Source organism: Cetorhinus maximus, chromosome 23 (assembly GCF_964194155.1).
Source record: "Cetorhinus maximus chromosome 23, sCetMax3.hap1.1, whole genome shotgun sequence".
NCBI classification, from domain to species: domain Eukaryota; kingdom Metazoa; phylum Chordata; class Chondrichthyes; order Lamniformes; family Cetorhinidae; genus Cetorhinus; species Cetorhinus maximus.
This window is the reverse complement of record NC_135901.1, coordinates 3,104,469-3,132,122: the sequence shown is the minus strand read 5'-3', so window position 1 is coordinate 3,132,122 and position 27,654 is coordinate 3,104,469. Positions and strand designations below refer to the sequence as shown.

The 27,654-nt window shown below is 43.6% G+C and overlaps 1 protein-coding gene and 2 non-coding genes across 3 annotated transcripts in view; all 3 read left to right on the top strand.

Moving 5' to 3' along the window:
- The window catches only part of LOC144697716 (uncharacterized), a 72,384-nt gene that overhangs the window by 41,316 nt on the left and 3,414 nt on the right, over nucleotides 1–27,654 (top strand). The window contains exons 5-6 of the mRNA XM_078569724.1: nucleotides 12,794–13,288; nucleotides 13,645–13,768. Coding sequence (XP_078425850.1) covers nucleotides 12,794–13,288; nucleotides 13,645–13,768 — 619 coding nt within the window. The remainder of the gene's footprint in view (nucleotides 1–12,793; nucleotides 13,289–13,644; nucleotides 13,769–27,654) is intronic.
- trnav-aac (transfer RNA valine (anticodon AAC)) lies at nucleotides 17,719–17,791 on the top strand. The gene has a single exon. It is a non-coding gene; the product is annotated as a tRNA-Val (tRNA).
- Nucleotides 19,416–19,488, top strand: trnav-cac (transfer RNA valine (anticodon CAC)). The gene has a single exon. It is a non-coding gene; the product is annotated as a tRNA-Val (tRNA).

Below are 27,654 nucleotides of genomic sequence, written 5' to 3'. Positions count from 1 at the left end.
GTGTCCAGTATTCTCTTCACCCATGGATCTTTTATTTTGCCTACTGCGATAAAATCTTACTGATTACTGGCTCGCCCCTATGGCGGCTTGTGTATCCAGAACACACCGCGCTGCAGAAAGTCCCCTATCAATGGCTATAGGAGTCCAGTGCGCAGGTGCAGTGTGGGTGTGCGTTCTGAGCATGCTCAGTGTCAGTCATGGTGACAGAGTGAGGAGGAGCGGACGGTTCGGGAGGCGGGAGGAGATTGTGAGCACAGGGTAGGAATGGAAATCGCGGCTGGACTGGGAACTGGATCAACTTCTGGGGTAGGCCCCAGGCCCCGTGTTTACCCCGCGGTGACAGGCCCGGGGGGAGGGAGCGATGGAGCCGGCGGCTGGACGGGGAGGATTTGGAAACACTTTGTGGATCCGCAAACCCTGAGAAATAATTATCAGCTCCTGGTTTGCAGCTGCGGGGCTTCTCCCGGAGTTCAGAAGAATGAGGGGGGATCTCATAGAAACCCATGGAGGTGGGAGTGTGTGCGGAACGTGGATTTACAGTTTTGAGGAACAAGATGAAAATATATTCTATCAGGGAAATGCGATGGCGCAGTGGTAATGTCACTGGACAAGTAATCCAGAGGTTCAAATCCCATAAATCTGGAATTAAAAGTTAGTCTCAGTAATGGTGACTATGAAACTACCTTTGATTGTTGTAAAAACCCATCTGGTTCACCAATGTCCTTAAGGAAATCTGCTATCCTTACCTGGTCTGATCTACATGACTCCAGGGCCACAGCAATGTGGTTGACTCTTAAATGCCCTCTGAAATGCAAGCTACTCAGCTACTGAGTAAGCTAGCAAGCTACTCAGTTCAAGGGTAATCAGGGATGGGCAACAAATGCTGGCAACATAGTGACGCCAACATCCAGAGAAAGAATAATTTAAAAACTGGAATTGTCTATTCTGAATTTCTACACCCTGTACTTACAACAATAAATTTTGTAAACTCTTTTTGCAGGAATTAGAAAGGAAGGATTTGTAGATGGAAAACTCTAAACAATCATCTTGGTTTGAGTCACTTGATTATTCTGGACCTGAATATCATGAACCTTCGAATGTGGAAGAAGAAATGTTTGTCTCTTCTGTACGTGGAAAATATTTCAAACATCGGTGTGACTGCAAAAGCACCAAGACACACACATCCAAGTGAGAGTGTTCCAGTGAACTGACTGTGGAAAGAAACCAGTTACACAGCCTGAAAAAAAATCACACCATTCACAGTGGGGCGAAACCGTACACATGTTCTGTGTGAGGATGAGGCTTCAACTTATTGTCAAGCCTGGAGAGACACAAGGACGCCCACACCATGGAAACGTGAAAATGTGAGGACTGTGGGAAAAGATTCAATTCTTCATCCTAGCTGGAAATCCATCGACACATTCACACTGGGGAGAAACCATTCAGCTGTTCCGTGTGTGGGAAGGGATTTACGAAGACAACCTACCTGATGTTACACCAGAGAATTCACACAGGAGAATCCGTTCAGCTACATTACCTGTGGAAGGAGTTTCAGGCAGTCATCCAACCTTCTGACTCACCAACGCAATCACACTGGGGAGAGACCTTTCACCTGCTCCTCATGTGGGAAAGCATTCACGAGGTCCTCCAGCCTGCTGAGACACCAGCAAATTCATAAGTGACTGCAGGGATTGGATTCTGTTGTTATTGCTGCTGTTAATCACACCCAGGATTGATAGTATTGTGGAATATTGTGCGCAGTTTTGGTCTCCTTACCTAAGAAAGGATATACTTGCCATAGAGGGAGTTCAGCGAAGGTTCACCAGACTGATTCCTGGGATTGCAGGACTGTCGTGTGAGAAGTGATTGGGCTGACTAGTCCTGTAATCACTGGCGTTTAAAAGAATGAGAGGAGATCTATTTGAAACATATAAAATTCTGACAGAGTTGAACAGACTGGATGCAGGGATGATGTTTCCTCTAGCTGGGAGGGGGAGGGGTGTTGGGGGGAGGTGGTGTCTTGAACAAGGGATCTGTCTCAGGATTCTGGGTAAAACGTTTAGGACTGAGATGACAAGAAACTTCTTCACTCAAAGGGTGGTGAACCTGTGGAATTCTCTGCCATAGAAGACTGTGGAGGCCGAGTTAAAGAATATATTTAAGAAGGAAATAGATCAATTTCTGGACTCTAACGGTATCAAGGGGAATGCTGAGAGATTGGGAGGATGGTGTTGAGATAGAGGATCAGCCATGATCATACTGAATGGCAGAGCAGGTTCAAATAACAAAGAAAAGGACAGCACAGGAACAGGCCCTTTGGCCCTCCAAGCCTGCGCCGATCATATTACCCGTCAACTAAAACATTTTGCACATCCGGAAAGAACAAAGAAATACAAACTGTTCGAGGGCCGAATGACCTAGTACTGCTCCTATTTTCTTTGTTTCTTTCTCAGGTTTGTTCCTGCTTATGTTAACAACCCCGAGAACTGGATGGAGTTTAATATTCCTGAGATGTCACTGATTGTCACTTTTTAAAAGCCCCATCTGTGATCTTTCCCCTCTCAACTGGAACACATTTACAATAAAGTAATGAACTTTCACTTCAATCCCAATTTGGTCTTTGGTGCAAAATCTACAATTCAGTGTCTGAAAGGTTCCACTGATTAACATCTCCAATTAGAAAGTGCTGATTAGTCCTTACTGACAATTCTTACTGACTTCCACATTCTTCACCGTGACACCTCCTTTATGAAATTAAATTATCAAAGAACAATCAAAATATTAAAATATTTTACAGGCACATCAATAAAAGCTTCATCGATCAACATTGATATCAATGAAGCTTGGAAGTTGCTGAGTTCAATCATTTCTGACACAGCAGCAGTAACATTTGGTAAAGATGGAACCCACAACAAAGACTATTTTGAGAACTAATCAGCAGACATGACAACTGTTATTTAAGTAAAAAGCAAAACCTACCTGATGCACAACATAGACCCAACAGCTAGAGCCCTCTGTAACTTGAATGTAGCCCAGACAAGGAGATGCTGTTCAATGTCATGAAGCTATTAATGTCTATAATATTTTGGAAAATATTTTTCTTTTAAAATAGAGGTTTAGTCTGCGGGCATGTCTTAATTGGATTAAAGCCAGTTAGTCTGGGTGCTTTGAAATGTGCTAGTTTTGTTATGTAACAGAGATAGCATGAATTTGCATTTTTTGAATAGATCATTCAACAAGTGGGGTGAAAATTGACACTTTTCTACCAGCTGCCAAGCAATTTGTTCATATTACTCATAAAGTTGGTATTATGAAAGGAGTTTCATTGTTAAAAGGTGAAGTTCAGAGAGGTTGTTGATACAATGAGAATTAACATTCAGTGGGGCTGGTAGGTATAATTTCAGTAGTTTTCAGGTGTGCAGGCGAGGCAATGTAAGGTCAAAAGGCAGCTGCAAGCCTCCAACTGGCTCCAAAGTGAAAATAAGCTCATTTTGAATTCGTGAGGTGAAAATGCTTTGCCTGGTGTTTGGTTAAGTCTATGGGTTGCTGTTGCCTTAATGGGGACTAGTTTGGGAATTTGTTAAAAACTATAACAGTAGTAATTTGTAGCCATGTGTATATGTTTTAACCTGTGTAAATTAATAAATGTTTCAATTAGTTTAATGTAAAACCTCGAGAACTGATGGTCTGATTCCTGAATTTAAGGTCGCACCTCAAACATAACACTCAAAATTATAGGTTATGACAGTTGTTTAAAGTTTCCCTCTGGGATTTTTAAATAACTATACTTCACCAACTGCATTGGCCATAACAGCAAATAAACACTGGATCGACCTGTGTCAAGAAATTCAACCAACCTGCGACGAAGGAAATCTATGTGCTATGTAGTGATTGGATGAAAAGGGCACTTGGTTCGACCATCACCAAAGTTGACTCCCACTGAAATCTTATGGTGAAGTGCTCACCAACAGAAGTAATCAGATGTCCCGCTGGGTTGAACATTACTGTGATCTGTACACCCATGAGATGGACATCTGCCAGTCTCTGTTTGACTCTCAAGTAACTTCCTGTCATGGTTAGTTGGACAAGGAACCCTCATCACTCGAGCTTGAAAAGGCCATTGATTGTTCAGCAAGCAGAAAGTCACCTGGCTTATTGGAATTCCAGCTGAACTGCTCGAGCATGGAAAGTCCCATCTATTGTTAGCACCCACTTCTCTGTTGAGAGGTAGGAACCATTCCACATGCGTGACACAAAAATCATCACAATAACCAAAAGCAAAGGTGACAGAAGAGATTGTGACTACTGGGCCATCTCACTCCTTAGCGTCACTAGGAAGACCTTCACTAGGGTCATGTTTTAAAGACTTTATCTTTTTGCAGACCGAGTCTATGGAGAACCACAGTGGTGTTTCTTGCTGGTAGTTCTACAGTGGACATGATCTTCTCCATACACCAGCTACAAGAGAAGTTGGAAGAAGAAGAAAGGAAGAGCAATAGTGATAGGGGATTCGTTAGTTAAGGGAACAGAGAGGTGTTTCTGCGGCCGTCAACATGACTCCAGGATGGTATGTTACCTTCCTGGTGCCAAGGTCAAGGATGTCACCGAGTGGGTGCAGGATATTCTTCTGGGGGAGGGTGAACAGCCAGAGGTCGTGGTCCACGTTGGTACCAATGACTTAAGTAGGAAGAGGGATGTTGTCCTGCAGACAGAATTTATGGAGCTAGGTAGAAAATTAGCAAGCAGGACCTCAAATGTATTACTGTTCATATTACTTCCAGTGTCATGTGCAAGTGAGTATAGAAATAGGAGGGCTTTAGATTCCTGGGACACTGGGACTGTCTCTGAGGGAAGATGGCACCTGTACAAGCCGGAAGGGTTGCAGCTGGACAGAGCCAGGACTGAGCTCCTTGAGGTGTGTTTGCTTGTCCTGTTGGGGGGGGGGGGGGGGGGGAGTGGGGGGAGGGGGACGCTTCAAACTAATTCAGCAGGGGTGTGGGAACCAGGAGTGAATATTAGAGAGTAATACCAAGGTGCACAAAATACTGGGAGAGACAGATAACACTGAATAGCAAATAGGGAGTGAGGGAGAAAGTAATGCACTTAAAATCTGGGTTACACTATATGTATGTGAATGCACGGAGTATAGTAGATAAGATTGCTCAGTTACGGGCGCAGATTGCCATGTTACGTTGTGGCGATGATAGAGACCTGGCTCTGGAAAGGGTAGGACTGGGTGTTAAATATGAGAACAACGTGTTGAGGAAAGATAGAGCAGGAAGAAAAGCAGGAGGGGTGGCTGTATTGATTAAGGAAAGCATTGCAGTGCTGGAGAAAGAGGATGTCCCAGAGGGTTCAAGGACAGAATCAATTTGGCTACAGCTAAGGAACAAAAAGGGTGCAATTACATTGCTCAGTGTAGTCTATAGACCAGCAACTAGTGGGAAGGATGTAGAGGACCAAATCTGCAGGGAAATAGCAGAGACGTGCAAACATTATAGAGTAGTTATAATGGCAGACTTTAATTTCCTGAATATAGACTGAGGTAGTGGTAGTGTAAAGAGTTGAGAGGGACAAGAGTTCCTAGGGTTTGTTCAGGCAAATTTTCTACAGCATGTGTCCAGTCCAACAAGAAAGGAAGCACTGCCAGACCTGGTTCTTGGAAAAGATGTGAGCCAAGTATATCAGGTGTCAGTGGGGGAATATGCAGGAGACAATGATCATTCTATCATAAGGTTTAGGATGATGGTAGAAAAGGACAATGTGCAATCCAGAGTAAGAATAATTAACTGGGGGAGGGCCGACTTCAATAGAGCAAGAACAGAACTGGGTCGGATAGACTACAACCAAAGGTTGGTGGGAAGAGGTAGCTGAACAATGGGCTACCTTCAAAGAAGAAATGGTTCGAGGTATATTCCCTCAAAAACGAAAGGTAGGGCAAATAAATCCAGAGTTCCCTGGATGAAAAATGAGATAGAAGTTAAGATAAAGGAGAAAAAGTGTGCCAATGACAGGTGTCAGATAGAAAATACAATTGGAAACCAATCAGATTACAGAAGGTTCAGAAGGGAGGTGAAAATGCAAATAAGTGAAGCAAAGAGGGGTCATGAGAAATAAACTGGGGCCAACATAAGGGGGAATGCCAAAGTCTTCTATAGGTACATAAAAAGGATAGTAAAAGGAGGAGTAGGGTCGCTTAGGGGCCAAAATGGGGGATTATACATGGAGGCAGGGTGAGATGTTAAATTAATATTTCACATCTGACTTTACCAAGGAAGCAGATGCTGCACAGGCCACAGTGACAGACGGGGAACCTCTGTCACTGGAAGGGTACAAAATTGATAAGGGGGAAGTGTTGGTTGAACTGTTGGTACTTAAAATTGACAAGGCACGGGGACTGGATGAGATGCATCCAAGGATATTGAAAGAAATGAGAGTGGAAATTGCAAAGGCACTGGCCATAATCGTTCAATCTTCCTTTGACTCAGCGGAGGTGCCAGAGGACTGGAGAATTGCAAACATTACGCCCTTGCTCAAAAAAGGTAAGTATAAGCCCAACATTTACAGACCAGTCAGTTTAACTTTGTTGGTGGGGAAGCTTCCAGAGAAAATTATTCAGGATAGAATTAGTCGTCCTATGGAAGAATGTGGGTTGATTAGGAAGAGCCAGCCCGTATTTCTAAAGGGGAAATCGTGTTTAACAAACTTGCTGGAGTTCTTTGAAGAGGTAACAGAGAAGGTTGATGAGAGTAATGCTCTTGATGTGTTTATGGACTTTCAAAAGGCATTCAATACAGTGCTGCACAACAGACTTGTGAGAAAAGTTATAGTTCATGGAATAAAAAGGACAATAGTAACGTGGACAGAGAAACAGAGTTAATGTACATCTGTATGACTCTTCTTCAGAAGAAGTGATTCACTCGGTCATCCCATTTCCTGCACAGCAACACAGTTACACCTGAGGTACCATTCAGACACTGCATTTGTGCAAAGGGGTTGACTCACTTTGCCCACCTGTTAACACACCAGTTTTAAACCTTCAGAGGCTTTGATCCAAAATTGCTACATTTCTACTGACAAGAGAGTTTTAATGTTCTGTGTATGGGGAGAAAAGTCACTTGTTCAAACCGCCTACTGAGAGTCCAGTGATCTCACAATTAACCATAGATGTATGTTCTGCTGTTAATTATACCGGGACAGAGCTATGGTGGAGTGCAGTTTGGTTGCCGTATCAATGGACTTAATAATTTTATATACCACAAACACAGAAAGTGCTGGAAAAACTCAGCAGGTCTGACAGCATCTGTGGAGATGAGTCAGCTCTGAAGAAGAGTCATACGGACTCGAAACATCAACTCTGTTTCTCTATCCACAGATGCTGTCAGGACTGCTGAGTTTTTCCAGCATTTTCTGTTTTTGTTTCAGATTATTCGAATCCGCAGAATTTTGCTTTTATGATAATTTTATATCTTGGCCCTGTGGCTCCAATCAGCATCGGATCACAAAACATAATTTTCCGTTGAACACAATCACGTTTCAATGGCAGCATTTTACCCAGCATTCGCCGCGGGGCGGAATGGACCCTATTCTTTTTATTCATTCACGGGATGTGGGCGGTGCCGGCTCGGCCATGGTTTAGAGGAGCTCCTTGCGCAGGCGCTGTACCGGGCAGCGACAGGAACATGCGCAATGTGAGCTCAAACCGGAGCATGCGCAGTCCAGAAAGCCCGGAGCTGTCCGAAGGACTGAGAAATATCGAGAACAGGCGAGTTAAGGGAGCCGGTGAGTGGGGAGGAGTGGAAGCGACGGAGATGGCGGGGATCTTCATAAACATCCAGTAGAGGTCTGAAACCGTGAGTAAGAAGCTACCGGTCCTACCATTGCATCAAACGAGGTGGCGGCAGGCGGGGCCCGCTTTACCTTCGGAGTGAGGCCCGAGTAAACCGCCGCCATTTGTATAGGGGCAATGTGCAGCAGGGCGCATGCGCCGCCGCCATTTATATAGGGGACAATGTGGAGCTGGACTCAGAATCACACAGAGCAGAAGAGGCCCTTCGGCCCATCGAGTCTGTACCGACACGTGAGAAACACCTGACCTACCTACCTAATGGGCACTCGGCCCATAGCCTTGAATGTTGTGACGTGCCAAGTGCTCACCCAGGTACTTTTTAAAGGATAAAAGCAAAATACTGCGGATGCTGGAAATCTAGAACAAAAACAAAATTACCTGGAAAAACTCAGCAGGTCTGACAGCATCTGCGGAGAGGGATACAGATGATGTTTCGGGTCCGTATGACCCTTCATCAGAACTAAGACTTATAGAAATGAGGTGAAATATAAGCTGGTAGGAGGGGGTGGGACAGGAGAGCTCGATAGGGGGCCAGTGATAGGTGGAAGCTAAGAAGAGATTTCCAACTTTTCAAGAATGTGAGGCAACTTGCCTCCACCACCCTCCCAGGCAGTGCATTCCAGAACGTCACCACCCTCTGGGTAAAAAAGTTTTTCCTCACATCCCCACTAAACCTCCTGCCCCTCATCATGAACTTGTATCCCCTCGTGACTGACCCTTCAATTAAGGGGAACAGCTGCTCCCTATAGACCCTGTCCATGCCCCTCATAATCTTGTACACCTCGATCAGGCCACCCTTCAGTCTTCTCTGCTCCAACGAAAATAGCCCAAGTCTATCCAACCTCTCTTCATAACTTAAATGTTTCATCCCAGGCAACATCCTGGTGAATCTCCTCTGCATCCCCTCCGGTGCAATCACATCCTTCCTATAATGTGGCGACCAGAACTGCACACAGTACTCCAGCTGTGGCCTGACCAAGGTTCTATACAACTCCAACATGACCTCCCTACTTTTGTATTCTATGCATCAATTGATAAAGGCAAATGCCCCATCTGCCTTTTTTACCACCCCACTGACATGCCCCTCCGCCTTCAGAGATCTATGGACACACAAGCCAAGGTCCCTTTGTTCCTCAGAACTTCCTAGTGTCATGCCGTTCATTGAATACTTCCTTATCAAATTACTCCTTCCAAAGTGTATCACCTCACATTTTTCAGGGTTAAATTACATCTGCCACTTATCTTCCCATTTGATCATCCTGTCTATATCTTCCTGTAGCCCAAGACACTCCCAAAGCAATTGAGAGCAAACAGGGGGTATGAGAAAGCTCTGGCTAGAAAAGCAGGGAAAATCCCAAGATATTCCAGAAGTATATCAATAGGAAGAGAATAACCAGGAAATGAGTAGGACCCATTAGGGACCAAGGGGGAAATCTATGGGTGGAGCCGGAGTGACTGGAATGCACTGCCTGGGAGGGTGGTGGAGGCGTGTTGCTTTATATTCTTTAATAAGTACCTGGATGAGCACTTGGCACATCATAACATTCAAGGCTATGGGCCAAGTCCTGGTAAATGGGATTAGGTAGGTAGATCAGGTGTTTCTCACATGTTAGTGCAGACTCGATGGACTGAAGGGCCTCTTCTGCACTCTGTGATTCTGTGATTAAGCTCCACCCTGCACTTTATCTATTCCACTAATGCTTCCACTGATTTGCTCCCCTTGTACCTGCTAAAAGCCTCTCTTTTCCTTCTCATCATATCCTGAATATCTCTGGTCATCCGTGGTTCTCTCGTCTTGTTACTCCTTCCTATTACCCTAGAGTGAACATGTTAAGCCTTAACCCTTCCCATTTCCTTTTTGAATGCCCCCTACTGCTCTTCTGTAGATTTCCCCACAAATAGTTGTTCGTAGTCTACCTTGGCCAGATCCTGCCTTATTTTACGAAAATCTGCTCTTCCCCCAATCCAAAACATTTTTTTTGCAACTTGTCTATTTCTTTGTCCAAAACAAGCTTAAATTGTACCATGTTGTGGTCTCTGTCACTAAAATGCCCCCCACATGTGCGTTCATCCCTTTCCCTGTCAGCAGGAGGAGAGAATATTGTTAAAACGTTAACTGATTTCTTCTCCGCCGATGCTGCCAGACTTGCTGAGTTTTTCCAGGTAATTCTGTTTTTGTTTAGAATATTGTGAGTGTCCATCCTGGACTGACAGGGATGGATTTTGGAAACTCTTTTTACAGGGGGTTAAAAGGGGAGGATTTACACAGAATAAACTCAAACCAAGAGAAATGTATTTTTCCTCTGAATGTCTATCCTGGACTGACAGTCATGGATTTTGGACATTTCTTTTCCAGGGTATTAGAGGCAGAGGATTGACGGACGGGAAACTCAAACCAAACATCACATCAAGATCTGACAGAGTCATTTGATTCGTCAGGACCTGAATATCATCAAACTTTTAATGTGGAAGGTAAACAACTTATCTGTTCTACCTGTGTGCAAAGATTTCAAGTAAGGGTCAGAATAATTAACTAGGGGAAAGCCAACTTCAATGGGGTAAGAATGGATCTGACCGAGGTAAGTTGGAATTTCAAAGGGAATGGAGTTTAAAAATAGGGAAGCCTTGCTAAAACTATACAAGGCACTAGTTGGACCACACCTAGAATACTGTGAAGAGTTTTGGTCCCCTTCTCTCAGCAAAGATATGCTGGCATTGGAGGCAGTCCAGAGAAGGTTCTTGAGGTTGATCCCGGGTATGGAGGGATTTTCTTATGAGGAGAGGTTGAGTAGGCTGGGCCTGTACTCATTGGAGTTTAGAAGTGTGAGAGGTGACCTTATTGAAACATATAAGATTCTTAGGGGTCTTGACAGGGTAGATGCTGAGTGGGAGAGTCTAGGAACAGGGGGCATAATCTCAGAGTAAAGGGTCACCCATTTAAGACAGGGATGAAGAAGAATTTCTTCTCTCAGAGGGTAGTGAATCTGTGGAAACTTTTACTGCAGAGGGCTGTAGAGGTTTGGTCGTTAAGTATATTCAAGGCTGAGATAGACAGATTTTTAACCTGTAAGGGAATCAAGGGTTATGCAGGAAAGTGGAGTTGAGGATTATCAGATCAGCCATGACCTTATTGAATGGCGTACTTCTGCTCCTACATCTTATGGTCTTATGAATCAAAGGTTGGCAGGTGAAACAGTAACTGAGCAATGGTCTGCCTTTTAGGAAGAGAGAGTTCTGATACAGTAAAGATATATTCCCATGAAGGGGAAAGGTAGGGTAAACAAATCCACAGCTCCCCCGATGAGAAAAGAAATAGAGATTGAGATAAAGGAGAAAAAGTGTGCTTATGACACATGTCAGCTGGATAATAAAACCAAGAACCAGGATGAATAGAGAAGGTTCAGAGGGATTTGGAAAACCAAATAAGAAAAGCAAAGAGAGCATGAAAAGAGACTGAAAGCAAACATGGAAATACATCAAGAAGTCTTCCATGGGCATGTCAATAGTAAAAGGATGGTAAAAGGAGGAGTGGAGGCAATTAGAGACCAAAGAGATGATTTAGGCATGGAGATAGGGGTCATGGTTGAGGTATTAAATGAATATTTTGTATCTGCCTTTACCAAGGAAAAATATGCTGCACAGGTGATTCTGAAAGAGGAGATAGTTCAGACCCTTGTGGGGTTTAAAATTGATAAGGAGGAGATATTGGATAGTCTGTCTGACAAAGTTGACAAAACCCCAGGACTGGATGAGATGCATCCAAGGATACTGAGGGGAAATGAGAGTGGAAATTGTGGAAGCGCTGGCCATAATTTTCCAGTCTTCCTGAGATTCAGAGTTGCTGACACAGGGACTGGAGAATTGCAAATGTTACACCTTTGTTCAAAAAAGGTGTAAAGAGAAGCCCAGCAACTACAGACCAGTCAGTTTAATCTCGGTGCTGGGGAAGCTTCCAGAAATGGTCATTCAGGACATATTTAATAGTCACTTGAGAAAATGTGGGTTAATTAAGGAAAGCCAGCATGGATTTGTTAAGGGAAAATCACGTTGCTTTAGGTTTTTGATGAGGTAACAGAAAGTGTTGTTCAGGGTAATGCTGTTAATGTTGTGTTACATGGACTTCCAAATGGCATTAGATAAGGTACCATACAACAAACTTCTGAGCAAAGATTATAGCTCATGGGATAAAAGGGACAGCAGCAACATGGATACGAAATTGGCTGAGTGACAGGAAACAGGGAGTAGTGGTTAATGGATGTTATTCAGACTGGAGGAAGGTTAAGAGCTGAGTTCCCCAGGAGTCAGTGTTTGCACCCGCGCTGTACCTGATACATATAAATAACCCAGACCTCAGTGTTCAGGCACAATTTTGAAATTTGTGGACAGAGTCTTGAGTGGGCATAGACCACGCAGCAGGTTCCCTTCCCTGAGATGAGGAAAAATTTCTTCACTCGGAGGGTGGTCAACCTGTGGAGTTCTCTACCACAGAAGCCTGTGGAGGCCGGGTCACTGAGTATAGCCAAGGAAGAAATTGATCATTTTTTGGATATTAGGGGCATCAGGGGTTATAGAGAGAAAGCAAGAATATGGCGTTGAGATAGAGGAACAGCCATGATCATATTGAATGGTGGAGCAGGCTCAAAGGGCTGAATGGCCTACTCCTGCTCCTAATTTCTATGTTTCTGAAGGATATTAGTGAACCAGTTGGGTTTTTAGGACAATCCAGCAGTTTTCATGGTCACTTTTTCCTGGTGCCGGCCCCACAAATTACCAGATTCATTCAGCTCAATTTCACAACCTGTTTTTGTGGGTTCTCTCTAACTCACTTTTTCTGTTTTAAATCAATTTCACAGGGTATTAGAAGGAGTGGATTTGCAGTCGGGAAACTCAAACCAAACATCACATCAGAATCTGACAGAGTCGCCCAATTTATCATAACCTAAATATCATTGGATTTTGAACATGGAAGGAAAAAGCACCGTTCACAGTGAGGAGAAACCGTACACGTGTTCTGTGTGTGGACGAGGCTTCAGCCGATCATCTGACCTATCAGAACATAAATGCCGTCACAACGGGATGAAACCATGGAAATGTGGGGAATGTGGGAAGGGATTCAAATCCCCGTCTGACCTGGAAAGTCATTGGCGCACTCACACTGGGGAGAAACCATTCACGTGCTCCGAGTGTGGGAAGGGATTCACTCGTTCATCCTATCTGCTGATACACCAGCGAGTTCACACTGGGGAGAGGCCATTCACCTGCTCTAAGTGTGGGAAGGGATTCCTTCAGTCATCCAACCTGCGGACACACCAGCGAGTTCACACTGAGGAGAGACCTTTTAAATGTCCGGACTGCGGAAAGTGCTATAAAGGTTCCATGGAACTGATGCGCCATCAACGTGTTCACACTGACGAGAGACCATTCAGGTGCTGGGTTCAGGTGGTTGTCTCAACTCACTGCGCACAAGCAGAGTCACACTGGGGAGAGGCCATTCACCTGCTCTGTGTGTGGGAAGGGAATCACTCAGTCATCCAAACTGCTGAGACATCAGCATGGGCACAGTGATGAGAGGCCATTCACCTGCTCCATGTGTGGGAAGGGATTCACTCAGCAATCCCATCAGCTGACACACCAGCGAGTTCACACAGATGAGAGACCTTTTAAATGCCCAGAGTGTGGGAAATGTTTTAAAAGCTCCCAGGACCTGATGCCTCATCAAAGTGTTCACACTGGGGAGAGGCCGTTCAGGTGCTCTCACTGCGGGACTGGGTTCATCTCAACTCATTGTACACCAGCGAATTCACATTGGGGAGTGGCTGTTCACCTGCCCTGAGTGTGGGAAGGGATTCACTCAGTTATCTATCCTGCTAACACACCACTGGGTTCACACTGGGGGGCAACCATTCATCTGCCTTGAATGTGGGAAGGGATTCACCCACCCATCCAACCTTCTGAGACACCAGCGAGTTCATACTGGGGAGAGGCCGTTCACCTGCTCTGAATGTGGGAAGGGTTTTATCCAGTCATCCAACCTGCTGACACACCAGCGAGTTCACACTGGGGACAGACCACTTACATGCTCTGAATGTGGGAAGGGGTTTGCTTATTTATCTACACTGCAGAGACACCAGCAAGTTCACAAGTAACGACAATGGTTGGATTTTGCTGTTAATCACATTCAGGACTGAATTATGTGTATTGGGGTCTGTTTCTGATGATATTAATAAACTCTAGCCCAGTTATTCGGGCTGATATTGTAGATAAAAGTCAATTAGATTAGCTTTGTGTTAAACACACAGTGTCTTGAGTCTTTTCAATATTTCTAACCCAGGTTAGTTCCTTCTGAAGTGCTCTCTCTCACCCCTGTCCCCTCCATCCTCACTTCCAACAACAAGTGTGAGGAGCTCATGGAGCTTCTTTGTCACTAAGATTGAGACAATCGGATCAGCTGCCTCTGCTGCTTCCTTCCCTCCCTCATCGGCAGTGGCTGTGATTATTTGAATTAGATTTTTACATAATCACTTGGTAAGTGATCAGGTGTCACTGAACATTTGACAGAAAATTGTTCCATTATCATCCTCACAGTGACTGTATCTTGCAGACCAAGTGATTCTATCTACACCAGCCTTTCTGGAGAAGATCACCAGAGAAGAGTGAAGACATTACAGTCCACAGCCCAGCTCATAGTGGTGCACACATCTGATAAATCCAATTAAAATGCAGAGTATATCGGTTTGCTACAGGTTTATCAATATACATTGATTATCAATCATAAGAAATAGGAATTATAGTTTCTGGGTCCCTGGTTTGAAACCAGGCAGAAACATTATCAAAACATATTTTAAGTGTGAGCAATAATTCATCTTTATTGTTAAATATTAACTGTATGTAATACCTTACAGCCATGTGACATTAGCTCTTCCCCTCAACAGTCTGTACACACTGAAACTAGACAGAATCTTCCACTTCTTCCCATTTCCAGTCCTGATGCTTCAGAAAGCTTCCCTCAAACCTGCATTTGCCAGCTGATTTGTGTAAGGTTATTAAAGGCTCCTGCAGCATGATCTCCATCACGAACAGTCGGTCAAAGCTACATTTCAGACAGGGCAACAAACCCATCAACGATTCTGTCTTCCCTGCTCCATCGTGAGTGAGACAGGGAAAAGCAGTAGGATTTTGCCCCACCCTCTCCAATCACCCACTGCGAACAGAAAGCAGTGACAGCAACTTCAATCAGCGGGTTACTGCCCATTCCTGGGATGCAAGATACTCCAATACAAGCAAAACCTCATAATACACCAAGCACAGATTCAGATGATTAACTTTAAACATTGATGCTGTTTTCCGGAGTGAACCCCAGCTCTCCATTCCTCCAGTAGTGTCACCGCATTTAAACGGAGTCTGTCTCCATCCCGCTTTGTTAACATCACAGTTGTCAGGCTAGGAGTGAAAACTGCTCTTTTCTTCACTGGAAGAGTGGGAGAGCAGTTTGTAGGCGCGGGTCTGATATGCAATGAATTATGATTGAATATTTTTAAGGCAGAGGTGGATAGATTCTTGTTAGGCAAGGGAATCAAAGGCTATCGGGGTTAGATGGGAATGTGGAAATCGAAACACAAGATCTGCCATGACCTTATTGAGTGGCGGAGCAGGCTCGAGGGGCCGAATGGTCTACTCCTGTTCCTATTTCTTTTGCTCTTATGACAGTTTAAAAGTGGCAAGTTCCACTCAAGCCCCTGTACCAACAGAACTGCTCAGAGTCACAGAATTAGAATAGTCACTTCCTGGAGGACTGATAGCATCGGGTCCACATCCGATGAGATCCAGTTGAGAATGGTCTAATTCATAAGATTACAGGAGGGAAATTAAGGAACTGCACCTGAAATTATCCAAGTCACAGTGAAGATTTCTTTTCCTGTGTTACTTGTGTGGCTTGTTCAATGAAATGTTTGTCCCGGGTAACGGAGGGGAAGGATTGAGAGTTTTCAGTGTGGGACAGAACTGAGAGCAGAGAGAACGGATTGATACAGAATGGCATCACAATCCCTTTTGTGCTTTTTTCATTCATTCATGGGATGTAGGCAGTACTGGCTGGGCCAACATTATATTGGCTATTCCTAATTGCTCTTGAGAACCGAGTGGTTTACTCAACCATTTCAGAGTCAACCACATTATTGTGCATCTAGATTCACATGTAGGTTTGACCAGGTCAGGACAACAGATTTCCTAAAGGACATTCGTGAATCAGATGGATTTTTAATGACAATTGATGGTTTAATCATTTAGACTTTTAATTCAAATTTCACCACCTGCCATGGTGGGATTCAAACACTACCCTGGGCCTTTGGAGTACTAGTCCAGTGACAATACCAGTCCGCTGCCCCCTCCATCTCCCCTGCCCCTCCCAACCTATCACAGACCTTCCCTTTTGTTCTTTCCTCCTCTCCTCTGTATCTGTTTCAAACCTGTTACATCTCTAGCGTTTACCAGTTTTGATGTAGCATAGTAGTATTTTCACTGAACTGGTATTCCAGAGACCTAGGGTAATGCTCTAGTGGTCCAACCATAGCAGATGGTGAAATTTTAATTCAACAAAAATCTGGAATTAAAAGTCTACAAAACCCCATTTGGTTCACTAATGTCCTTTAGGGAAGGAAATCCGCTGTCCTTACCCGGACTAGCCTACTTGTGGCTGATTCTTAACTGCCCCCTGAAAAAATGGGCAATTTAAGGATGGGCAATAAATGCTGGCTTAGCCAGTGATGCCCACATCCCATGAACGAATAAGAAAAAAACCATTAACTCTGTTTCTCTCTCTGCCTGCTATTTCCAGCTTTTCCTGATTGAAAAGGCAGGAATCACTCTGTAAAAAGAACAAAAGGGAAGATCTGTGATAGAGAGCGAGGCAGGATGGATTAACTGACACAAGAATGATGGACAGGGCAACACGGAGCTGGTGATGGTGGACCCGGGTGGTTCGGAGTCAATGCTTTCTCCATCACGGCCTGGGCTCGATGGCCGGTGACCAAAGGTTAACCGAACAAACCATTTTGTGTGAGAAACCTGTCAGCTGTGTCAGTGAACTGAAGGGCAGTAACGGGTAAAGAAATGATCATCAGTGATTTTGAAGGCTTGTTTGTCAGCTTCCCTGGTCAGTCCAACTATTAGAAACCTCCAAACATTCTGGCAGTTCAGCACTGCCCTGTTTGCGACACAAATATTTATCCTCTGTAAGATTCCGGTCCAGGAACAAAATTATTTCAAACCAAATGAATTAAACGAACAATTGAAGCACGTGATCTTGGCAGGGCCCTGTTAAACTCCGGAACAAACATTTTCCTCTGTAATATCGCACCGTCGATTGAAGGGCTGTGGAGCAAAAGTAATAAGATTGTAAAAATACTAAGGTTGAAAAAGTAACACTTTCGCAAATTCGATGAGATCAATTGTATAATTACATCATGTTCATCTGGCGAAGTATATCAGGAACCCAAGTCCAAATCATCGTGTGAACCTTGTGAATTAAGGCAAACCAGGCATGGATTCTGCAGAAACGACTTTTTCAAAAGGGAATTCAGCAATTTAATGAACGGGAGGGAAAAACTGGTTCATTAAGAGAGAGAAGCAAATTGAGATTAATTAGTGTGCTCGTTTAAAAAGGGGCCTCGGATCGGATGTTGGAAGGGCCTCTTATGCCTTTGCATGGATACATGGTGCTAGGCCATTTTATGATGACATTGTTACATCAGTCTCGCTGCAGCGTTCCTGAGAATAGCAGCTGTATTTCATTTCTCCGCAACAGCGACTCAGATTGCTGCAGCGTTACAGTGCAGTTGAGCATGCCAGCCAGGCTCAATAACACCACGGCAGTTTCTGTAGTGTAGTGGTTATCACGTTCGCCTAACACGCGAAAGGTCCCCGGTTCGAAACCGGGCAGAAACATTATGAAAACATACTCATTAAATTGTGAGGATAATTTGCATCGTTAACGCTTACTTGAATCTCCAATGTTGCAGGCATAATGCATTTGCTCTCACCGAGGTCATAAAACACGTGCAGCAAAATCAGAAAACCTGCAAAAACTCAGCAGGCCGGGCAGCATCTGCGGAGAGGAACACAGTTAATAAATAAAAAAAGTGAAATATAAAAGATATATGCGATTTTATATTTCACCTCTTTTCTATTTTTACTTAGTTCTGTTGAAGAGTCATACGGACTCGAAACGTTAACTGTGTTCCTCTCCGCAGATGCTGCCAGACCTGCTGAGTTTTTCCAGGTATTTTTAGTTTTGTTTTGGATTTCCAGCACCCGCAGTTTTTTTGCTTTTATCTGCAGCAAAATCAGTACGTCTTTTGATGCAGCTTAACAATTACTCACCATGTCAAAGGTGTCTCATTGTAACGTGTGCTCACAAAGACAGACAAAGAGTGATCAGATCTAATTAACGCATCATTCTCAAGCCTGTTCCCAATAAAATTCTTGGATTTTGTTTAAAAGCTAATTGTGGTCTATTTCAAATGAGCACCATATGATTTGCATTCCCTGTTGACTGACATTGTTTCGTCTATCAGTCATGTTTGCAATTCGGGGCTGGTGTATATTTCAGAGAGTCTCAATTCAGACGAAGGCATCAATAACAGATAAAATATGAATATTAAATATAGAATAATGGAACAAATACTGAGTTTCTTTAATTTCGTCTTCCAAGGATGAGAAGGATGTTCCTAATGATTGAGCAGAAAGCATTGTACCCGGAGACATTTGCTGGACGGACACGTCTACATTTTGAAATTCAAAAGAAGCTGAGGCACCAGGGTGAAATCAACAGTTGCTTCCCTGCAACAAGTGACATAGACCCTCAGTCCAACCATTGGAAACCTCCAAACAGCCTGGTAGCTCAGCACTGCCCTGTTTGTTCCACAAATATTTATCCTCTGTTAGATTCCGGTCCAGGAACAAAATTATTTCAAACCAAATGAAGTAAACGAACAATTGAAGCACGCGATCTTGGCAGGGCCCTGTTAAACTCCGGAACAAACATTTTCCTCTGTAATATCGCACCCTCGGTTGATGGGGTATGGAGCAAAAGTAATAAGATTGTAAAAATAATAAGGTTAAAAATAACACTTTCGCAAATTCGATATGAGATCAATCATGATCATGTTCATCTGGTAAAGTATATTAGTAACCCAAGTCCAAATCGTCATGTGAACCTCGTGAATTAAGGCAAACCAGGCATGGATTCTGCGGAAACGACTTTTTCAAAAGAGAATTAAGTAATTTAATGAAAGGGAGAAGAAATAGATAATTTAGAGAGAGAAGCAAATTGTGATGAAATGGTTTTCTCGTTTAAAAAGGGACCTGAGATCGGATGTTGGGAGGGCCTCTTTTGCCATTGTTTGGATACACGGTGCTAGGCCATGTTATGATTACATTGTTACATCAGTCTCGCTGCAGCGTTCCTGAGAACAGCAGCTGTATTCCATTTCTACGCAATACAGATCCAGATTGCTGCTGAGTTACAGCGCAGTTTAGCATTCCGGACAGGATCATTTAAACCGTAGCAGTTTCTGTAGTGTAGTGGTTATCACGTTCGCCTCACACGCGAAAGGTCCCCGGTTCGAAACCGGGCAGAAACATTATGAAGACTTACTCATTAAATAGTGAGGATAATTTGCATCGTTAACGCTTACCTGAATCTCCAATGTTGCAGGCATAATGCATTTGCTCTCACCGAGGTCACAAAATGAATGCAGCAAAATCAGCACGTGCTGAGATTCCATGACACACTTGAGTGGATAGATGTTCGTATTTCACTGCGCTCACATATTAGCAGCTCGTTTAGTCAACAAGATAAATCAATGGATCTTTCGATGCAGCTTAAGAAAGTTACTCACCATGTCAAAGGTGTCTCAGTGTGATGTGTGCTCATAAAGACAGACAAAGAGGGATCAGATCTAATTAACGCATCATTCTCAAGCCTGTTCCCTGTAAAATTCTTTTATTTTGTTGAAATGCTGACTGTTGTGCTACATCTCAAATCAGACCCATATCAAATGCATTACCTGGTGACTTACATTCTTTGTTTGCCAGTCAAGTTTGCAATTCGATGTTGTCTATTTCAGAGAGCCTCAAGTCAACCAAGGGCATCAATATCAAATACATTAATACTGAATGGTGAATAAGGTAAAAAAATTGCTGAGAAAAGTTTGTTGAATTTCTTCTGCTGAGGAGGAGAATTGTGTTCATAATGATTGAGCAGAAAGCATTGCTGCCTAAGACATTTGCTGAACCGAGCCTTCTGCATTTTGAAATTCAAACAAACTGAGGCACCAGAGTTGTCTTCCTGTAACAAATGACATGACCTCTCAGTCTAACCATTGGAATCCTCCAAACATTCTGGTAGATCAGCACTTTTTCCTAAACAAATATGTATTCTGTAAGATTACCTTCCCAGAACAAATGCATTTTAAACCAAATGTACGAAACAAACTATGCCAGCCTTTGATCTTGGCAGGGCTCAGTTGAACTGTAACAATGATTTCCTACTGTGATATAACACCCTCGATTAGCCGTTTGTGGAGCAAATGTAATTAGATTGTATAAATCAACTCAAAAATAATGAGATGTTTGATCAGAAAAATAAGCAATTTTGTCAATTCGATATGAAATCAATAGAAAAAGTAAATAATGTTCATATGCATAGCTATGTAAGAAGCACTAGTCTAAATCTTCATGGCATTGGGTGAGGGAAACAGTGTTAATTAAGGTAAACTAGGCATGGAATCTGCAGAATCTCCTTTTTCAAAAGGGAATTGAGCAATTAATTGATATTCAGAATAATAGCAGGTTTACTAAAAGAGGGAAGGAAACTGAGATTAATTCGTTTGCTCTTAAAAAAGCTGATCGAGACAGGATTATGGAAGGGCCCCGTATGCCATTGAATAGATACGTGGTGCTTTGCCGTTTTATGATTACATTGTTATATGAATCTTTCTGCAGCATCCCTGATAATACCAGCTGAATTCCATTTCACCGAAACAGAGACCCAGAGTGCTGCTGCATGACAGCATGGCTTAACATTCCGGATGGGCCCTGGTCAGTCGGACAGCTCACCCTTCATTCTCCCCTGATTCCGTTTCCTAAAGAGTTTGTAATTATTCATAGAACTGGAGACTGGGTTTCCTGTTTTGGTTCCTCCTCTATTTTTCCACCTGTCAACTAACAACATTTTCCAAAATCTCATCACAATGTTCCGCCTTGCACCATGTTCAGGGGTGAACACATTCAGTTTTGTGGAGAGACTATAACGGCTGGGATCGTTTTCTTTAGAGCAAAGCAGGTTAAACCGAGTTTTCATGGTGTTGTTTAAAATTATTGGGCTGAGGAAGGGATCGGCGGTGGGCGGTTTGATAGAGCAGTTAGGGAGAAACTGTTTCCACTCTCGAGGGTCAGTCACCAGAGGACTAGGGTTTCTGATAATTAAATAAAGACAGGCTTGCATTTATATAGCACCTTTCCCGACCAGCGGACGTCTCAAATCGCTTTCCAGTCAATGAAGGACATTGTGAAGTGTCGTCATTGTGGCAATGTCGGAAACACGGCTGCCAATCACCGCTCAGCAAACTCCCACAAACATTAACGTCATAATGAGCGGAGAATGTGTCTTTGTGACGTTGATTGAGGGATAAACATTGACCAGGAAGCGGGGAGAACTCCCCTGCTCTTCTTTCAAATAGGCTCATGGCATCTTTTACATTCTGGCGCCTACATCCCGTTCATGTCTCTTTTTTCCGTACTGAATATGAAAGGAGGGATGTCACCAGACCTGCACCGAGTCGTGGCTTCCTCGGTTCCTTGGTAGTTTTTCCTCTTCCTCTATTCTGAAGACCGATACAAAGTGATTCTGTGGCATATCTGCCATTTCCTCGGTTTCAATTACAGCATCGCTTGTCTTGCTAGTCTTTAGGAGCACTCATTGCTATTAGCCATCTTTGAGACGGAGAGTAATTATGTTAATCTGCATCTGTAAACAAACTGCTAATAGGTCTACCGAGTGACAGTTGAAAATGATTCATAAGCTTTACTGTTTCGTGTATCATGAAATGTGCTTCTTTTTCGTTTGTGGGATGTTTTTCAGCGCATCTGGAAGAGCAATTGCCACGTGGCTGTAAGATACTGTATTTAATATTTAACAACACAAGTGAATTATCGAACTTCTCTTCACATTTAAATGTGCAGTTTTTGATAATGTTTCTGCCCAATTTCAAACCGGGGTCCTTTTGTGTGTTTGGCGAACGTGATAAGCACCACACGACAGAATCACTCCGCTGCCGAAACCCAATGGACCTGTCCACAATGTTAACCTGCGCGGTCATGCAGCAGCACTTTGGGTCTTTGTTTGGAAGAAATGGAAATCAGCTGCTACAATCAGTAATTCTGGAATCAGACTGATTCAGCAACGTCATCTTAAAATGACACAGCGCATTAGGAGACAATTCGGCCCATCGTGTCAATGTCAGTTTTTTACAAAGAGCTTTCCAATTCGCCCTAATTTCCTTCTCTTTTTCCATAACCCTGATTTTTCTCCCTTTTCAGTTCCCTTTTGAAAACTCTGAGTGAAGAGAAACAATATTGAAAGAGGTACAGGAGTTTCTGCAGTGCCCCTGCGCACTGTGTGATCATTAACAAAGTTTCCCTGACCGAAAGACATTAAGAGTTGGACTTTAGATTCCGATATAATTTTTGAACCAAAAATGTATTTATGCAGCTGATTTCATACCGAACTTTCCAAAGAGATTGATTCAGATCCAGCATGTCCTCGTTTTTCTCAGTCGCTCTATACAATCTAATTCCCCTTGCTGTACAAACTGTTACAGAGACTGTTATAGAAAAAAGGGAAAGGTTTGCTGCAGCTACACAAAGCCCTGGTTAGGTCACACCTGGAGGACTGTGGATAGTTCTGGGAACGGCACCTTATAAAGGATCAGTATTTGCCTTGAAAGTTTCAGAGGAGCCGCATTGATTCTGTTGGTGGGTTTGGAAATTGAAAGTTGTCCATCCGCAGCTTGTAGCACTATTTCCCCTCACTGTTCACTTCATGTTCATGTCGAACACACTCGATGCTGTTATTGGCTGAACAAGTCTTCTGTGTTTTAACTAAACGCTGTTATTCGGAGCTCCCGCTCCTGCCGCCCGGGGTTGGCCCTCATCAGGGAATGTTGTTTTCTTGTTGCTGTGTGAACTGTCACAATGAACTGATCCCGGAGTCTCTTTCCCCCGGGATCGACAAAACCCGTCACGTCTCTTCTTCTTTCATTCTCAATCTTTCATTCCCAGTTTGAGTCGGTTCTCCTTTCGGGCCCTTCAACAAATCCATTTGGACGGACAAGTGGCAGCTGAAATTTAATGTACGGAAGTGTGAAGTGATTCATTTTCGTCGGAGAGGAGAGGAAACAGAAAATTAAGGTTACAATTTTAAAGGGGCTTCTATGTTGCACAGCGAGTGGTTCGGATCTGGAATATGTCAATTCGGTTCAGTTCCACGAGGTGGTGCACGCATTTTTACCATCGCAAACTTCACTCACATTAGTTGTGTAGCTTCATATTAAAAAGGTTCAGGGAGAAAAAGCAGATTGGGGAGATGCAAGAGGAGATTGTTTCTTTCTGTATGTTTTTACATTGGAGGCCGTTCAGTTACTGAGCGTTACAAAGTGGACGGCGATTGAAATTTCCAGTCAAGGCAATGACAATTTTAGACGTCGCAGTGGCCGAGCGGTCCAAGGCGCTGGACTTAAGTTTCAGTCTGTATGGAGGCGTGGCTTGAAATCCTATCGCTGCCAGAGTTTCAGACTGTCCGTATTTTCAATTAATTTTGCCATACCCTTCAGTCATTGAGTTGAAAAGGGCTGCAGCACAGAGAAAGGCCCTTCGGCCCATCGATTCTGCGCCGGTCAAACAAATACCTAACTATTCTAATCCCATTTTCCAGCAGTAGGCCCATAGCCTTGTATACCATGGCATCACAAGTGCACATCCAAATACTTCTTAAATGTTATGAGGGTTTCTACCTCTACCACCCTTTCAGACAGTGAGTTCCAGATTCCCACCACCCCCTGGGTGAGAAAATTCTTCCTCGCATCCCCTCTAAACTTCCTACCCTTTACCTTAAAATCCGTCCACCAAGGGGAAAGGTTCGTTCCTGTGTGCCCTATTATGCCCCTCATAATTTTATGCATCTCAATCATGTCCCCCCTGTGTGCGCTCGGTGTGCAGTGCTCCATTCTGGCGGAAAGATCGAGGAGAGGCAGCAGAAATTGCAGGACAGCCAGGAATAGATGGGGCTGCATTTCTTCATTCCCTTCTGTAAACCCTCTGTCGTTTTATGTGCAGAACATTAAAAGGTACATGGCGACGATGTAAGGAACTGCCTTGCTTATGTAATGGGTTTGAAACCCTTTAGAGTTTCCTGATACAGGTGAAAATCCGACATTTTGAACCTGCAATCTACATTTGGTAGTTTACATTTCTCACTGTTCCTGTTTTAAGAATGAGTTACAGAATTGCTTATCTATTAAATGGACTAAAAAACCTTTCAAACGCTTCCCGGTATTTTTCATTTACGTTCATCCGTTGGCATTCACCAAATTTGCAGTTGGAAATGGAACTAAAACGGAGCCAATTTGGTGACATCCTTGCTTTCTGGATGTGTGTCTCCCCTTAGGCCGCTGTCTCTATCGGTGTCTATGTCTGTGGGTGTTACTCTGCGTGTGTCAATGTGATTCAGTTCCCTGAGGGGGATGAATGCATTTTTACTATCATAAACTTTACTCACTTTCGTTGTGCATCGTCATGGTAAATCGCACAGAGAATAACAGTAGGTTTAAAAGTTGGAAGAGGATCTTAACCTTTCTGGCGCTGTTGGCGTAACTCGTGGTTAAAATAGTGGACTTATCAAACCAGGTGCTGTGAGTTCGATCCCTGCTGGTGCCCGTGGATAAAGTTTAGCTGATGGAACCGGTGGAAATGTAAACTGTGGGGAGGAGTATCTCGGCTGTGAAGAGATTTAGACACGTCAGGGTAACAAGGATAGAACATGGGAGAATATTTTCCAGATGTGCAAAGCTATTAAGAAGGTCTGACAGAAATTGAAAAATGCTGAACTATTTAGGCACAACAAGTAATTAGGAAAGCTAATAGAACGTTATCATTTGCTGTGAGGGGGAATTGAAGTAAGAAGGTTATACTTCAGTTGTACAGGACAGTGAATATCAGGAGTACAGTGTAGAGTATTAGCCTCCTTGTTTAAGGAAAATGTAAATGCGTTAGAAGCAGTTCAGAGAAGGCTTATTGAACTAATACCAAGAATGGGCGGCTTGTCTTATGAGGAAAGGTGGCAGGCTAGGCCTGCATCCGCTGGAGTTTAGAAGGCTAAGAGGCGACTTGATCGAAATCTTTCAGATCCTGAGGGGTCTTGACAGGGTGGATGTGGAGAGGATCTTTCGTCTTGTGGGAGAATTTAGAACTAGGGGTCACTGTTTCAAAATAAGGGATCGCTCATTTAAGACAGAGATGAGAGAAGTTCTTTTCTCAGAGGGTCGTGAGTACTTGTAACTCTCTCCTTCAAAAGGCAGTGGAAGCAGAGTCTTTGAATATTTTTAAGGCAGAGCTAGATTGATTCTTGATCAAAAAGGGGGTGAAAGATGATCGGGGTAAGCAGCAGGTTTCAATCAGATCAGCCGTGATCTTACTGAATGGCGGAGAAGGCTTGAAGGGCCGAGTGGCCTACTCCTGCTCCGAGTTCACATATTCACATGTTCTTTGAGTCCAGACTGCTTCCCGGCTCAGTGCTCAAGTGCCAAAAAGTCAAGGATGATTGAAATTTTCACTGAGCAACATGTAAACTGACAGTGGATTCACTCGGTGCAATGGTGTGTTCCAGTTCTATATGTGCAATCATAGAAACAATTTATATTTGTTGTTTTGAACCCAATATTTCTAATGGGCTGGGTGTTATGCACATGTTTGATCTAAGTTATCCCATTTACAAAAATAAATATTCGAAAATTATTTGTCTGGGAGGTTACTGGATAACAGCAGGCCTGGAAATGGAGCAGAGAGAGAGAGGATCTCTGGAGTGAGGTTCAGTCAGTTCAGGAGGATGGTATCAGAGGAAATGGAGTAGGGAGAGAGGATCCCTGGGATGATCTTCAGTGAGTTCAGGAGGATGGTATCAGGGTGAATGGAGAAGGGAGAGAGTATCCTTGGGGTGATGTTCAGTGAGTTCAGAAGAAAGGTATGAGAGGGAATGGAACAGGGAGAGAGGATCCCTGGGGTGATGTTCCGTGAATTCAGTTGTTTGTTGCGCCTGGCAGCCTGGGAATTTCCACGATTTGTGCTCCCTGGTGTTCCTAATAAGCCCCAAACTGTGGTAATAATTTGCAGGATTACTGATCGATAGTGTGTCTGTGTCAGATCGGCCCTAGTCTCTAGGAATCTTCCCATGGTTTGTGTCAACGGTTCAGTCTGCGGTATTTGTGAAATTTTTGTTATTCATTTATGCGATGTGGGCGTGGCCCTCTGGGCCAGCATTTATTGCCCATCCCTAATTTCATTGAGAAGATGGACTGTGACGTCTCTGCCTTGTGAGTGTTTAATTGGACAAAGTGGAGAGAGTCCAGGCGAATGCTCTGGGCGCATGGGTTCAAATCCCAACATGGCAGCTGCTGGAATGTGAATTCAATTATTAAAACCTGGGATTGAAAACTAGCCTCAGTAATGGTGACCATGACAACTGTCACCGATTGTCGTAAAAACCCATCTGCTGCACTAATGTCCTTTAGTGAAGGAAATCTGCCATCCTTACCCAGCCTGGTCGACATGTGATTCCAGGTCGACAGCAAACTGACTGACACTTAACTGCCCTCTGAAATGGCCTCGGAAGCCGGGCTGTTCTGGGCGGCCTTGCCAGCGACACCCACACCTCATGAAAGGGTAAAGAGATAAAAAAAGTTTACTCTCTCTCTCGAACCCCTGCTGCACCGACCCTGGGAGTGTTTGATGGGTCAGTGTAAAGGAAACTTTCGTCCTCCATATACTGTCCTGTATGGGCCTCTGATGAAGCAGATCTCTGCTGTTTACAATTACCTGACATGTGACTGTGACAGACCTGAGTATGAGTGAAATCACCCAGGTTCCCCTCGCTGTACAATCATCCTGGCTCTGGGGTTTGCCATAAAAAGGCAGAGGTAAAGGTGTATTAACACCGATGGGTCGCTGGATGGCGCAGTGACTCTTTCACTGAAGGACCTTGGGCTCTGAAGAAGAGTCATGAGGACTCGAAACGTTAACTCTTTTTATTCTCCACAGATGCTGTTGGGCCTGCTGAGTTTTTCCAGCATTTTCTGTTTTTGATTCACATCCCAAACAGGAATGGTTAAAAAAAATCTGGGAAAGGGGAGGAAACAGTGTAATAGGGGAAATGGAGTGGTGTCGATGGGCCTGGGGGAAAGGAGTTCAGCAAAGTCAGTTCGTTTCACATTCATGATTTATTAACAATTTCGGAGAACATTTTACAGAAAAGTTTATTTTAAAGTCAACTGGACTGAATATGATGACTGAGTCACACTGAGAACAGAACACATTCGCTCTGAGCTGCCAACTGTATGTACAGCTGTGACAGAGACCAGAAAGAGTAAACCGGTGCTCAACATAAAGGGAAGGGAATAATTGTGAATGAGTAATGAGAAAAGCTACTTATTTACACATGGAATTCAAACTACTGGGGAATTATAAGCTACAATTAC